At 39.3% G+C, this 14534-nt stretch overlaps 1 protein-coding gene across 2 annotated transcripts in view; it reads left to right on the top strand.

Annotated features, from left to right (window-relative positions):
* The window catches only part of MAP7D3 (MAP7 domain containing 3), a 43465-nt gene that overhangs the window by 6906 nt on the left and 22025 nt on the right, over positions 1-14534 (top strand). Inside the window, exons 2-6 of one of the 2 annotated variants that reach the window (XM_041396787.1) lie at positions 6293-6388; positions 7188-7268; positions 8680-8843; positions 11272-11386; positions 12294-12314. In XM_041396787.1, coding sequence (XP_041252721.1) covers positions 6293-6388; positions 7188-7268; positions 8680-8843; positions 11272-11386; positions 12294-12314 — 477 coding nt within the window. Of the gene's footprint in view, positions 1-6292; positions 6389-7187; positions 7269-8679; positions 8844-11271; positions 11387-12293; positions 12327-14534 lie in introns of both variants that reach the window. The other variant, XM_041396786.1, reaches the window with a different exon arrangement.

Here is a 14534-nt window from a genome sequence, read left to right as displayed (position 1 = left end):
GGAACTGAGCTGTGCAGAGGAGGTTAAAGTGGGACTGCTGTGGCATCTGTGAAGCCAGTCCTGCACTGAGGGACAAGACATGTGCTCCTGAGGCACTGGGCAGTGCTATTAAATAGAGAAAATTATTTGTGCAGCAGACTAGTTATTGATAATCTTCCATTTCACCTTTTGGGTCCTTCTGTAGCTGTTAAACCTGTATCTAATTCTGTCTAGTTGAGAGTGTTAAATCTGTATACCTCTATCTATAATCATTGATGTCACATAACTAGTAAATTTCACAATGAATCCACTTGAAATTATGTAAGGCCATATTCATTGTGTAGACTGCTTTCATTTTAGTCCTGTGTATTAGGATACTTTGGAATTTCCAGTATGCAGAAACAGGTAAATATTTCTGCTAAACTTGAGAAGGTTCACAATGGTCTTTGTGAAATTGGAGTTTCTGCTGTCATTCCACTTATTTTCTTGCAAAAGATTAATAATAACACACCTCACTAACAAAGAACACCCAATTGTGGAAGCCAGGTGTCTTTTCTGGAGAAGATAGATTTAGCTTGTCAGCCCTGTGTGCACAGCACAGACAGTGCTTCTTACAAACCTTATGAGGCCTTCTATAAGAGCTGGTGACATGTCTTTGTCCTTTCTGAGCATTGTATAATACTTACATATAATACTTATATATAATACTTATATATAATATTTATTGTGCTGACAGTTGCTTTTTTCATTAAGTAGCAAGAAGCGTAACCCATGGCCGAGCAGTGTAAGTGAGGTTAAAAATAAGAGAATAAGTGACAGTGGGAGTCAGTGAGACTCCCCAGGTGTGTTTTCAGTAGTGTTCAGACATCTGAAGGCAGTGAGGATGGTGTGACTCTTGAGCAATGGTATTGCATCTCTGACTGTAGAAAGTTTCTGGAGATGGCTGCTAATTCTGTTAAGGACAAATTTCAATGCCTTGGTCTGTGCTTATATTACAGCCAAGTTTGGTTTAGATTATGTGCTTCCCCTGGGGCCAAGTGTGCAGAGATCAATGCAAAAATTAACCAGCAACCCTCATTTCTGGTCATGCCCTAGGCTGAGTACATACTATGAGTATTGTAATATGTCAGAGATTGCTTCAGCTGTATCTGTGAAGGTTTCCTTATAAGAAATAAGTAATTTTGTTAATTATGTGATTTAAAAAAAAATATTTCTAGGTCTTAATCTGAATGTGGATGTTAAAAGTAAAAACTTAAGTTCTTGCAAGTATGTCTCACTTACTTACTCGTGGAGCTGCTAATTCATATACTGCAAAGGAATTCTTGTGTTGGGTTTTCCAGTGGGATCAAAATTTGTGATGAACTCAAGAAGTCACCCAAAACTGCCTTGAGCTTTGGGAGCAAAACAGGAATGTTTTAATACAGAATTAGCTGAGGAAATGGTCTCCAGTGGGATCAAAATTTGTGATGAACTCAAGAAGTCACCCAAAACTGCCTTGAGCTTTGGGAGCAAAACCAGAATGTTGTACAGAATTAGCTGAGGAAAAAGCACATAAAAGGAGGAAAGCACATAAAGGTAGTAAAATAGGTATCCCATGTAGGGAATAAATGTAGGACAAAGTTTGCAAATGGAGTCTGGGATAGGGATAAGACAACAGGAAGCTCTTCTAGCCTACTGAAGCTGAGAGTATGCACTAGTTTCTGGAGATCTCTGTGCTTTCCATCTGGTGGCTGCCCAGACAAAACAGGAGAACCATCTGCCTCCCAGCTGCTCCGTCAGAAGGTGCCTACAGGGAAGCTCGTGTGTTTGTTTGTGGAGCCTGTCAGTCCTTGCAGCCCAAAGATGGGATGTGAGGATCAACGGGGAAAGACAGAAAAGGGGAAAACAGGGAGAAGAGGAATGCACACAGGGAGGGCTTTCTCTTCATCATTAGAAACTTTCTGTGTTGTCCACTTGTTTGTGTGAAGTGCATCCTTCATCTGGTGTTGACTGAACAAGGAGTAGTGGTGTAAAAACCAATACCATACCTAATTTTTCTTAAAGCTTCAAACATATGATCTTGCATCTGTTTGTCTTAACCTATGTTAATTAATGAGTGGAAATCGGCTTAAAAGGCAGGGCCTGGAAATGTCAAACTTGAATGCTGACTTCCTCATCTTTCCTGAAACTATGTGCAAAACTTATTTAAAGGATCTGAACACTTATTGGCAAACAGTAGCTGCTTGTAGTGGAACAAGACAAAAAGATTTTCAGATTTGGCACAGTTTGCTATAAAATCAGAGATATTTTGCTGGAAGGTTCACTTTTGATTCATGGATTGCTTATTGGCTTCTTGCTGCCTGCTTTAAACTTTCATGGACACCCTTAGAATCATAACAATGCTTAACATTCAGGAGCCCTCTAACACCCCCTGTTTCGGAAGCTTAGTCTGGGATTTTTTTGTTTGCTTTGCATAACGAGTCATTAAATCATAAGCAGCAGAAAGGTTGCTGTGAAAGTCAGCACATTCTGCTCTCCTCTGTAGTTCCACAAGGGAAGGGAAGAGCGAGGGGGCCAGCGTCCATGGACACGGGGCAGGAGATGGGATGGAAGGCCTGGAGCTCTCTGGGTGAAGGGATGGAGCTGCTTCAGTCCCTAATGAGGTTTACTAAGAACAGCAGCGGGTTCTTTGCCAGTCTTGGCAGGGGCCAAGGGTATTAGCCGTGTGCAGGGGTTGAAATAGAAATCAAGGTTTATTTTTAGCACCGGTCTCTTCAGGGCATATTGGAAACCTGATCAGGGAAGGGAAGTCATGCTCAGTGAAGGAGGCACCTCAGCACCTGCACTGTCAGAGGATGGTGAGCTGGAAGTGAAATTGGGAGAGTTGGATTTATCTAGAATGTCACCTCCTGGTGCTTCTGTGGGTTTGCTTTATCTCTGATTTGCTTGGCCAGACCTGGGGTGCTAAATGATGATGGGGGTGCAGAAGGAAAACTGCTTCCCAAATTACATAATCATTTCATGGTTCAAATAGCTCTATTTTATTATGCATGAATGCAGATATTATTAACCTCATGCACGGCTTATATTTTTATTAATTTTACCTGGAGCACTTAAAGGTAGACTGCTGTAAAATAAACACACAAATTATGCTGATCACAAAATATTGTTGTGAAAGACTACTGTGGGAGGGCAAGCTCAGGGTAGAAATGAGATATAATTTGACTCTAAGAGAATTTTTCCTCTCTAGGGAGTTTGCTGAATATGTCCATGAAGGCACCCCCCCATTAATGCAACATGTGACACAGATTCTAGTGAAATGGTTGTTAACTGGTTTCCTCTTCTGGGGTATCCTGATTCATTACAGAGGTATTTGGCTCTGTATTTTGCAGAGATATATTTTGTGGAAAATTCTTTTCCATGAAGCTTCACTCCATAGCAGACTGCTACATTCATTATGGAAAACTAGGCAGAGAAATTATAGGTATCTGTGCCAAAAAACATTAAAATATATTAATTATTAAGGTTTATTTTATCATATCAAAGCAAAATAAGATAGGTATTTCTTAAAGATTGCATAGTGCAACAATATGCAATGCATTTTGCTTTACTGTAGTAAAATGTGGACTTTGAAAATCACAGTTTTGTATTGTAAATTTCCCATGAAATTGTCAAGGGCCATAAAACCTGTCTGTTGACTAGGAACTTGGTGAAATTGAGCTCACATATCTCAGGGATGTATCTAATGTGATGTCTGTTCCCCTTTTGTTAATCTTCTGTTCAGATCCCCAGTTCAGATTTGATTCTGGCTTTCTGTTGGTTAAATGGATCACATCCATGTGATGTGGAGGTGCACCCCTTGTGCATTAAACCTGCTGCTTTCAAATGTGTAAGCACATTGTTCCTGTGCAAATAATGAAGCACTGAAGGAGTGAACATAAAATATTTTATCTGACATACAAAAAACCTTGATGTGCAGAGTCCTCTGCCTGGGTATTTCTAGAGTTTTTTCACCTCTGTGTCCTCTGTAAGCTGAACTGTTTCTGTAACCCACTTTCCTGTCTTATAGAATCTCAAGTAATCTTTTGCAACCTTAGTTAATTAAAATAAACTGACTAATTGCTTTGCAGATATAACGCATTTTTAAATCCGTGCGTTCTAATAATGAACATTATTCCAACTCTACATTTATTTTTGATTGAGTAAATAAATACAAAATCCCCCATATCCATTATGGCTGCTTTGTTCAGCAAGATTTCTAATAGTAAAATACTTTTGCAAGTAAAATAAAATTAATATTGTACCTGTTTAATTGCAGGTTGCTTCTTACTATAACTTTGTTATGGAAATTTGGATATTTAAACTTAGAGAGTTGAGGCAAAATTCCAGTGTTGGTCTTAACTGAAGCTGGTTTAGGTACAGAGTGACTTTGTTTTGTTGGGATAATTTCCTGCCTGGGTTAAGTTGGCTCAAGCTTCCTGAGCACCTCTGTCTCCTCCCTTGAGGAAAGATGTACCTGGATTTCTGTATTTGTCTGAAATCTAAGTGGTATTTGAAGAAGCTTATGTTCCTTCAGCCTTTGTGATGTACAAAGGTGTCACTGGATGTGAATGTCCTGGCTGTGCATTTCTGCTCTCAGAACACCTGCAGTGGGCTGCTTTTCCTCTGGCTGTTTTCACATCTATTTGTGTTAGAATAGATAATTCTGTTGTTCTCCACTTGGTGTTTTTTTGGGCTGGATTCCCATCCACGTGACATGCAACAGTGTACAAAAATCAGAATTTTGTCTGACTTGTCTGATCTAGAGAGTGAAAAAACAGTGAGCCTTTTTTAAGCTATTTTTTGCCAATTGGTAATGTCATTGTGTTGTAGTATATCTGGTCTCTGACTTGTGTGAAAAGAGCCTCAGAGATGTATAGGATGGGGTTGAGGAAGACTTTTGTTTGCTGCTGCATTGAAAAATTAATTCAAGACATGGCAACAGCTGCGGGTGACAATTTAGAGTTGCTGAATAAGTATTGTAATCAGCATTTATCACTGAAATCACATGGGATTAAACACTTTGAGGTGATTGTTCTTGGGCATAGACTTAGGGAGGGTTATTACCATGACACAACTAGTTGTCATGGCAATGCATGGAGAAGAGGGAGACTCTTCCTTCCTCTTTTGCATTCTGCACTCCTCTTATTAAAGGGAAGTCAGATCACTGGCAAAGTTGTAGTCTCCTTTCTTAAAATATAACAGCAATTTGTACTATTGGTCCTTCATGTTCTGGGTGAGATCACAGCACATTACATGTTCCTTTTGTGGATTTGCCTTTTCTCTGTAAAACTGGCCTCAACATTCTCATGTGCTCTGGGTTGTGTTCCCTTGCTTCCCCTGAAGTTGGGCTTTTCCATGGAAGCCAGCTGAGCTCCCAGTGTCTGTCAGGCAGGGTGACAGCGGGGTGGCAGTGTGTGAGGACACTTCTGTTGGGGCTGTGCAGTAATGCTGTCTTACAGGCTGCCCTGCCTGCTTTCCATGTAACTCTTCCCACCCTGTAAGGTGATTTGTGAAGGTTCATACCAAAACAAAGAAAATCTGGGGAGAGTGATACAGTAAATTAGTCTCCCTGACTTGTTAATGGGTTTTGTTATTTAGCAAAATTAATACTGGTAGCATTTCCTTCCTGTGTGATTGTCTGTGGGTTGTAGCCCTGCATTTTGCTGAAGTCACCTTGGTGAAACTCAGATAAGGTGAATGGGTCTCTGCCCAAATGCTCAATTTACTGTTTTGGAATCTTAATTTATAATTAAAATTTATTTTTGAAGATCCAGTTTCAGAAGTATGTTGTAAGCATCCCTCAGTGGTTTACTTCATGCAGCTAATCCCCTTTCTCTTTCATGTCATGGAGTAATGACAGGTCTTCATAGACCTCTCCCTGCTTGGGTCTCATCAGAATATGATTCTTGCAGTGCTAATGGGCTATTACATACATGTGTGCAGCCCACAAATGCTCATGTGGTAGCAAAGAGTTTCTGTTATTAAGTGTAAGTCACATATAACTTTGCAGAATAATGGAGTTTGTTTTAGAAGAGTTATTAAATAAGTTTAGTCTTTGAAACTCTATAGTCTTAAAACATAAGGTTTGATAAATGTTTTTACAACAAAAAGCTGTGCCAGGTCTCAAGTCTCATTTGGTAAGTTTTTCCTTACAAGCTGAGCAGCCTGCAGTTAGTTATTTAATAAAAGCATCAGTGACCTCAAGTGGAATTTTATGTATTTATTTTGGATATTTATTTCATGAGTTTCAGTTGTAGAGCTTTTCTTAATGTGAATTGATTCTTTCTCACAGTTGCTGCAGCCCAAGCCATAGCAGAAGAAAGAAGAAGCCAAAGTGGCATTAGCCCTCTTGCAGTCCAGACCTCAATAAAGACAGCAACTAAACCAGGTATAATTACAGGTCATTGCTCTTAATGAAGTGCTGGGCTCACAAGGAAGGGTTAGTAGGGATTGAAAAGAACTTATGTAGAGAAAAGTTTGGTGCTCTTTCTTCAGGAGGATCAGAGCACCTGGTAGATGGTTTGTAGGTCTGGTTTTGATGACAGATTTCTGGTTTTGACTGGCTCAGAGTTCAATTGGAGCTGCCTGTCTTGTAAGCAGGGCATGACAGCAAAGATAAATGATGGTAACTGGGCAAGTTACCAACTCACTTCTTGCTGAAATTCAAGTTTTTATACCTGCAAAGACTGCTTAAGTCTTGGTTCTGCTTAGTCTGCAAATGAGCTGTCCTGCAGTGCTCTGAATTTGTAATGACAGGTGAACTATCTGTTCCCAGATGACATTTTCCTAAATTCCTGTCATTCTTGTTCTTGTTATGGGAGTTAATATGCACAAGAATGAGGATCAGGGCTGGATTTGGGATAGAGTATGTTCTCACACGTCCGGCTCCTTAGGCTTTCCCTTGACTGTACCTATTGAGCCTTTAATATGATGTCTGCTTTCTCTTGCACCTGTTAAAAATAGTGTTGTGAGGGAATGGAAAAGGAGAAGAGGAGGATGTTCAGCTTTCTATGAATTTTTCAGATGGTGTCTTTAATCTCTGTGTAGAGTGTGCAGTGATTTGGTGGTGTGTGCATCTCTCAGGAAGTTTAATTCTTCTTTTGATAGTAAAGACTTTTGACATTTTATTTCAATTTGAATGTTCAAAGTCATTGACTATCATGTGTCTTCAATTTTTATTTTGACAGTGATAGATGGTTCCATGCTAAGAACAGAAGAAAGGCAAAGACTGGCCAGGGAACGCAGAGAAGAGCGGGAAAAGCAGCATGGTATTTTCATGTTTCACTTAAAATATAATTTTCTAGAATGTTTCTCTCAAAGGAATTACTGTCCCCCTTATTCCATGTTTTGTCACTTTGTGTCAGCTTGCTGGGGACAAGAGACAAGGTCTGCTCTTGGTCTTGCATCAGTGACCACCTCTGAACCTGAATGAAGAAGTTTTTGATTTGAGAGGAGAACACTGTAGAGAGTTTTAGCTTGTTGAAGCTCTGTGCCACTTCTGACCTTCCATTTTTTAGTGACCACCCAGCAAATTTAGCTAATTCCTTATTGAAAGCTTTCACAAAAGCACTTTGGAAAATAAAACTTTTAGCTTAGAAGTCCTTCCTATAGCCCTGAAGACTGATGTTTGGAGAATGCTGATTCAGAGAAAACCAAAAAAGATTTAGCTACTTGAATGGCTTGTTTGCCTTGAACACTGCTTCCCTTGTTTCCCAGCACACTGAAATGACTCCTGTATTGAAGTGTCAGCAGTACAAACTTTATCTTAGCAGGGAATCTGAACTAGATAGCAGCAGAAAACTCTTGCCCAGCTTTATGCTGTGTGTGATGTGAATCAGTGCATGTGTGTGTAGCAGGAGATGAAAGGGTCACAGTGTGCCCTGCAGTGGCAGGGCTCCCAGCTTGTGAGGAGATGTCTCTCCGAGCTGTATGTTTGTTTCTCAACATAAAAGCAAAGACCCACAACAACAGGAATTATTGTGTTATTCTAATATGGGAACAGGGTAGTATTGTGATGCATATAAAATTCAGAAATATTTTGGAGGCCCTATGTGTAGATGCTGCCTGTGCATTGTTGGTGTGATTATCTGGTCTCTTGGTTCATTTCATCTGTCTGGCCATGGAAAATACTCTGTGCATTCTAGCTTTGTGTCACAGGACCTGAGGCTTCCTGTTGAACTGCACACAGCTGTTCCTTGGTGGAGGCTGCAGAGAATGGTGATACAACTATTCTGAACTCTGATGCAGGAACTGTAGGGTCTTCCCATCTTGTCACTCAGTGCCTTAAATATTACTATATTTTGTTGTTAAAAAAAAAAAAAAGCTACAACATAGAAAATTCTACTGTTTGATTTTTAATTTACAGCTTCCTTACAGAGACATCACTATTATGTTGATAAGAAAAGTGTATGCTTAATTTAGGGAATATACATATCCTGATATTCCTGTCTAGACAGTAAAGCCTAGTAGCAGGCAAAGTTCTAATTTCACTTTCAGCCTGGGGACAGAATTAAAGATGAGTCTGTTGTCTGTTGTCACCTCTGCAAGCTCATCTTCCTGTACATTTTCACTTCAGGTGGTAAGAATTCTGCTTGGATAGTCTCTTGCTTATAAGTTGCATTGCAATATCAACGAATGGCTAAGTTTGATTTTAATTTTTTCTTTAAAATATTCTTACAGCTGCCAAAGAGACACAAATCCTTGAAAAGGAGAGAAAAGCAAAACTCCAGTATGAAAAACAGTTAGAAGAAAAGCAGAGAAAGCTAAAAGAAATGAAGCAAAAAGAGGAACAACGAAGGGCAGCAGTAGAAGAGAAGAGGAAACAAAAAATAGAGGAGGAAAAGGTAACACACATCAAAGTTCTATAGTTTAAAAGAACTACATTGTTTTCCTACATTACCATGCTCGGAAGTGCTGTGAATGAGAAACTCAGGGAAATTATGAACATGTTAGAACATAAAAGTATTTTCCACATCTACAGTGAGCTATGTAGGCATATGTCCACCTTCCCCATAGAGCTTTGGTTGTAGCTGAGGCACTCAGGACTTCAGGAGCTGTGGCTGTTAGACCACTGGCTGTTTTTTACCTGAGCAAAACCCCCACCCCATATTGCTAGATTTCTAGATGCCTTCAGAGCACCTTGCAGAGTCTGTCTGTAAATCAGTAAGTCTGAGACTTACTTCTCTTATTTCTATGTCTTGCTTCCTTGGAGCCCTGCTGTGGCCTGAGACTCACATTCTCTTAATTCTTCTAAACCAGAATTCATTCCTGTATGATGAAAGGTGGTGATGTTATCTGTGTATTTGTCATTTGCTGCTTTGAACCGTGTGGTGTGTGTTCTCACTGGCCTTTGCTCTGACTGCACATGGACAGGCAGAGCAGTGTTTGAGTTTGGGACTCACTCAGTGGATAGAAGCTGACAGCAGAAATAAATACATGAAGTTATTCCATCCTTTTGATATGATTTTTTTGATATTCCATTTGACCTTCATGGAATAGTTTACACTGATGTAGAACAGAAACATTTGGGCAGGCTGTGAGTGCAGTCCCGTGTAGTGTCATTTCTTTAAGCAACTACTTTATACAAAAGCATTCCTTATGCTTCAAAATGTTACAATTACATTTATTACATTAATTCAGGTAGTTTTGAAGATAGTAGATAAGTTTTAAGTGGCCACCAGAGTGAATAATCAAGGAAAACAAGGACTAGCAATGAGGTGTTTATACTTTGTCTTTTACTCAGTCCCTGGAGATGACCTTCTACATAGGTTATACATGCAGAATCTGGAAGGTGGGAAGACAGTTTGGATTTGACCTGTAAAACCTTCCTTCAATCAAAAAGTGAAAACAGATCTTGACTTTGGTACTCTGACACCAAAAGATGATACCAGCAAGATACCATCTACAGCTGTATATTTGGTAGATAGAAGTGCATCAAAATACATAGTCCCCAACATTATTGTTAACTTTTTCAGCCAGGTCTCATTCAGTTAATCTTCTAATAAGGTAGGAGCAGTAGCACAGTAACAAATACTGTGGAAAAGGGAGTGGTTCTAAAAATCTTGAAGACCACTAGCTGTGGTGAGGATTCACGTACCTGTTTCCCCACTGCTCCTCAGTTATTCTGCATATCTCTGGGCTCACTATATTGAGGTCTTGAGCTCATTTCTCTCATTTGTAAAGTGTAGCCTATGTCTTTAATCTGACTGAAGAATTGCTGCACTGCAGATACCTCCATGGAAATACAATCCAGAGATTACATAATGTCTGGGTACTTTGGCACCTTAGGTAAACTCCAGTTCAGGTTTTCTAACAGAGGGGAAACTAAGCTTTATATTTCAAACAAAAACTTCTAGTTTGATCTTTTGACAGTGAGCAAAATCCTCCCTTCAGTCCAGGTTTACATTGTGTGTTTTGGTGACTTTTTTCGTTTGTGTTGTGTTGTGAAATGGTGTTGAAAGAAGTGAAAGTCTTGTGTCCCCAAGTGGGAGAAATGACTGTATAATGAGCTCCCTTGATATCTTACTGCAGTGTATTTGCAGAAAATACTGCTTCAAAAGATCACTTGGGATATAATTATTCCAGAAGAGAAATGGCTTGTTGACACGTGTGGAAACCTGGCTGGCAAGAAAGAGTCTAGCATGGTCCATCTTTATGCACAAGAGCTAAAGCTCCCTTGCTGGCAGTTACTAGTTCTGGAGACAGCAGCAGAAGCTTCTTTCAGCCCCCTTTGTCCTGTCAGCAATGGTTGCTGAGGCCTGAAGTTGATTGGTCTTCTTTTGTAGTTTTTCCTTTATGTCTTGCTGTTCCTAGTTTCATCATATCTCTCATGTCAGTGTCTGTTAAGACCTTTACAGTTCTTTGAAAATACAAATAACTTTACACTTGGTATTTTATAATGGAGAATTTTTATCACCTTTTAGAAATAACTTCATTATATAAATAGCTTCAAGGGTAACCAATTACTTTTGCTCAGTTTGGGGTTCATCCCTATTTAGAAAATAAGTAGTGCTGTTTACTGAATAGGAAATCTGTTTGGTGGCTATTTTAAGTAAAGAGTAGAATAGATTATCTGTGCTTTAGCTCGACCTAATCATGTTTGCAGTGTTTTGAAGCCACTAATTGCCTCTAACATTCTTTGCATGATAATTTTTGTAACAAAAGCCTGGTAAAACAGATTATAAATCATTCTGCGGGGGGCAGTGTCTATATTTTGTTCCCTGGCATGGCTGTGGTTAAGAGTTAAAGCTTCATGGAGATGTTGTTTGGTAGGAGCGCTATGAAGCAGTTCTGCATCGCACCCTGGAACGGAGTCAGCGGCTGGAAACACGACAGAAGAGATGGTCATGGGGGGGGTCTGTAACTCCAGACTCAGAAGGCAAAACAGGTAAGCAGCACTGCTTTTAGTAGGACTGAAATCACAGAATATTCTATGTGAACACTGGCAGATGCAGCACTATTCACAGGGACCTGGGCATCCTTTCCTGTCTGGGATCTTAAAGCAGGATCTGTGGGTAGCTCCTGGGAAAGTGTCATACTGTACTTGCCCTGAAATGCTGCTCAGACTTAGAGCTATTTTTGACCTTGGGAAGAGCTGGAGAGAAGCTCCATGGGAAATACAACACATGACAGCACTGCCAGCCCTTAAACATTAGCTAAGGGGAATCATATTCTGTAATATTAAGATAATTCTGTGTCCTTTAAATGCAGTTCATGTAATGGATGCTGACTGGTGATGAAACCAAAAGTATCCAGGTGTACTCTAATATCATATCTAAAATGTTTTAAACACACCCTTGGAGTTATGGAATGCTGATTATTTGAATGCCTACTAGTGGGTAAGGAAATGCAGTGGACAGTCCAGGCTTCTTGGGACATGGGTTTTGTTCTGGATTAGGTGATGCATTTTAACAGTCTTTAATTTGAACTCAGATAATTTCCTGTTTCACAATTAACTGTTTCTGCTTGTAAACATTCTGAAATCAGACCAACAAGTAAAGATTGCAGTGGAAGGGATCTTTTCATATACTATCTAACCACCAATAAATAAATTACTGGCCAGGAATAAAATAAATCAAAAAATGCTTCAGTTCAGCCTATCCTCTGTGTTGATGGAATTGTACTGAGTGTGGTACTGTCATTTTCTGTCAGCTTGAATGTGTGTTTGTAATATGTTTGAAAGTGCTTTGATATTAGTTGTCATTATGATATGCAGCATCCCCATTTTTTTGTTAACTTGGATTTTTTTGCTGTTTGACCTCATGACTTAGCTGACAAACCTTCTTCTTCTGCAGAACAACAGAGTACTGATGAAGGTGGAACTGGTGGTATAGATTTCTAAAATTTTTTTTTTCTGTTCTTTTACACTCACTACTAACCTTTTAAGCTTGAGTTCCTCTCACACTAAGGAAAACCATCTTCTTATAGATCTTTTCCTGGATCTTGGCCAGCTGTGCAACAAATGTGATCCCTAAGTAGAAAGCAGCCCCCCTCATTTTGGCTATCCCTCCCTCCCAGCTAATTCAACTACAGCTTAAGTCATGGCATGCTGAGGGAATTTTCAGGGAAAGGCTATGTGCATTTGGGTTTTTAAAGAGGTCTGGAAACAGCACAGGGAGAAGAGAAATTTCTATGGGCAAGTATTTGAACATCAATTAGTTCAGTGGTGTAAGGTTTGGAGGGTTTAAGGGCAGTTTCAGACTGTGTCATTGCTTTGCAAAAAGTACGTGGTAGGTCTTGGTTTGTTTCCTTGCTTTGGTTTACCAGCAAGTAACATTTGCAAAATCAAATTATTTTAGTGAAGCTTTGTAAAAGGGAATGGGTAGTTTCCTTGCTTTGGTTTACCAGCAGTTGAAGTAACATTTGCAAAATCAAATTATATTTTAGTGAAACTTTGTGAAAGGGAATGGGTCTCTTGAGCAGTTTGATACTTTTTGCATGGAGGGTATTGCAAAATCAGAGCTGTCCCAATTACCTAAAGATCATTCTATACATGAAATGTGTTTTCATTGGATTTCTGGCACTTTCCAGTGCACAGACTGAGCCATTCATAGAAGTGCTTTGGATCAGTGATACATACGTTTAATAAGCAGAATTATTTCCTGCAGCTAGATTGAGGTGAAAACTCTCAGCTGAGACCCAGCTGAATCTGAATCCTCACTGTGCGTGCCCACAACGTTACTGATGCAGTGCAGCTGTCTGTGACACAGACAAGTGAGACTTGAAAATGCAGTGAAGGTCTGGCTGAGTATGGTTTAACTACTCTGGCAACACAGCAGAACCATGTGTATTTCAGTTAACTTTTCTCTTCCCTTGCCCTGCACATCGTGAGCCCCTAATTTTCTCCAAAATCAGCCAGTTTGGCTGGGTTGGTTTATCTGCTGTACCTGTGTGCTTTGGATGCATGTATAAATCCATTCACTGTATCTCACACTACCAAATATCATTTAACCTTGAAACTGGGGAATCACATTTGCCTTCCATGTTTAAGAAAGCACTGGGTTTTATTTTACTAACAAACACAAAACAATGTTCTTTGCTCTCTCCTGATTTATGTGAGGGAATGAGCCTTGTCTGTCCTTTCCATTGTGGAGGAAGATCTTCAGTGCTGCTGAAGCACATTTAAGATAAAATATATTCCAACACAAATACTCCTGGTATCATAATAAGTGCTTAAACTGTGATTTATGCATCATAAAGTAACTATGCAGATAGTTCAGCAGCAGTAGATCAATTTGGATAACTTGGCACCAGTCTGGAAAAAAATTGCTGGAAAAAAAATTGCTGTGGAGATAAACAGGTAATGCAATGTCCTAGTCAAACCCTTGTGCACCGCTGGAAAAAAAATTGCTGTGGAGATAAACAGGTAATGCAATGTACTAGTCAAATCAAACCCTTGTGCACTCACAGTGTTTTAAAATTGTGTTTGATTTTATGTTAATGTTTCAAACATGAAGCTGTGATGTGTGAGATGGATAATGTGGAACCAGGACTGTTTTTGCTTTTCTCATATTTATTCCTATTTCAGGGCAGTTCTTTTTAACTTTGAGAACTCATTACTTAATTGTTATTAAAAATCTACCTAAGCCATGGGGGATACTTAAGTCCAGCTGGCTTTCTAAAAAATCCTTATGTGGTCCATTGTGCTTTATATTTGCATATTTTCTGGAAATTTACCTTTTTTCTGAAAAATTACCTTTTTTTTTTTTACTCTGAAAAATGACACAAGATGAGCTCTGGTCCATTACATCATTGTGGCTGAATAGTGCATCTTCTCTAACTGCATGTCTGGAGCAAATTTCAATGCAATATGATATTTCCACTGTCAAATTCTGTGGCAGATTTGGGATTAAAACCCTGTTTCTTGAAATGAGAACCATTTGGGGAACTGATTTCAAATATTCTTTAAATATTTTAGGACAAAAGGCATTCTTGTCTATTGTAGTGCTGTGCAAAAAAAAAATGCAGAATCAGATATGTCTTCAATGAACTGGGTGTGTCAACAGTAATATTTAGGAACACTGAGTGGCAGAGCA

The sequence above is a fragment of the Onychostruthus taczanowskii genome, unplaced genomic scaffold, assembly GCF_017590055.1.
Source record: "Onychostruthus taczanowskii isolate IOZ18803 unplaced genomic scaffold, ASM1759005v1 scaffold13, whole genome shotgun sequence".
NCBI classification, from domain to species: Eukaryota; Metazoa; Chordata; class Aves; order Passeriformes; family Passeridae; genus Onychostruthus; species Onychostruthus taczanowskii.
The sequence above is the reverse complement of the archived record's forward strand: the minus strand, read 5'-3'. Positions and strand labels throughout refer to the sequence as shown.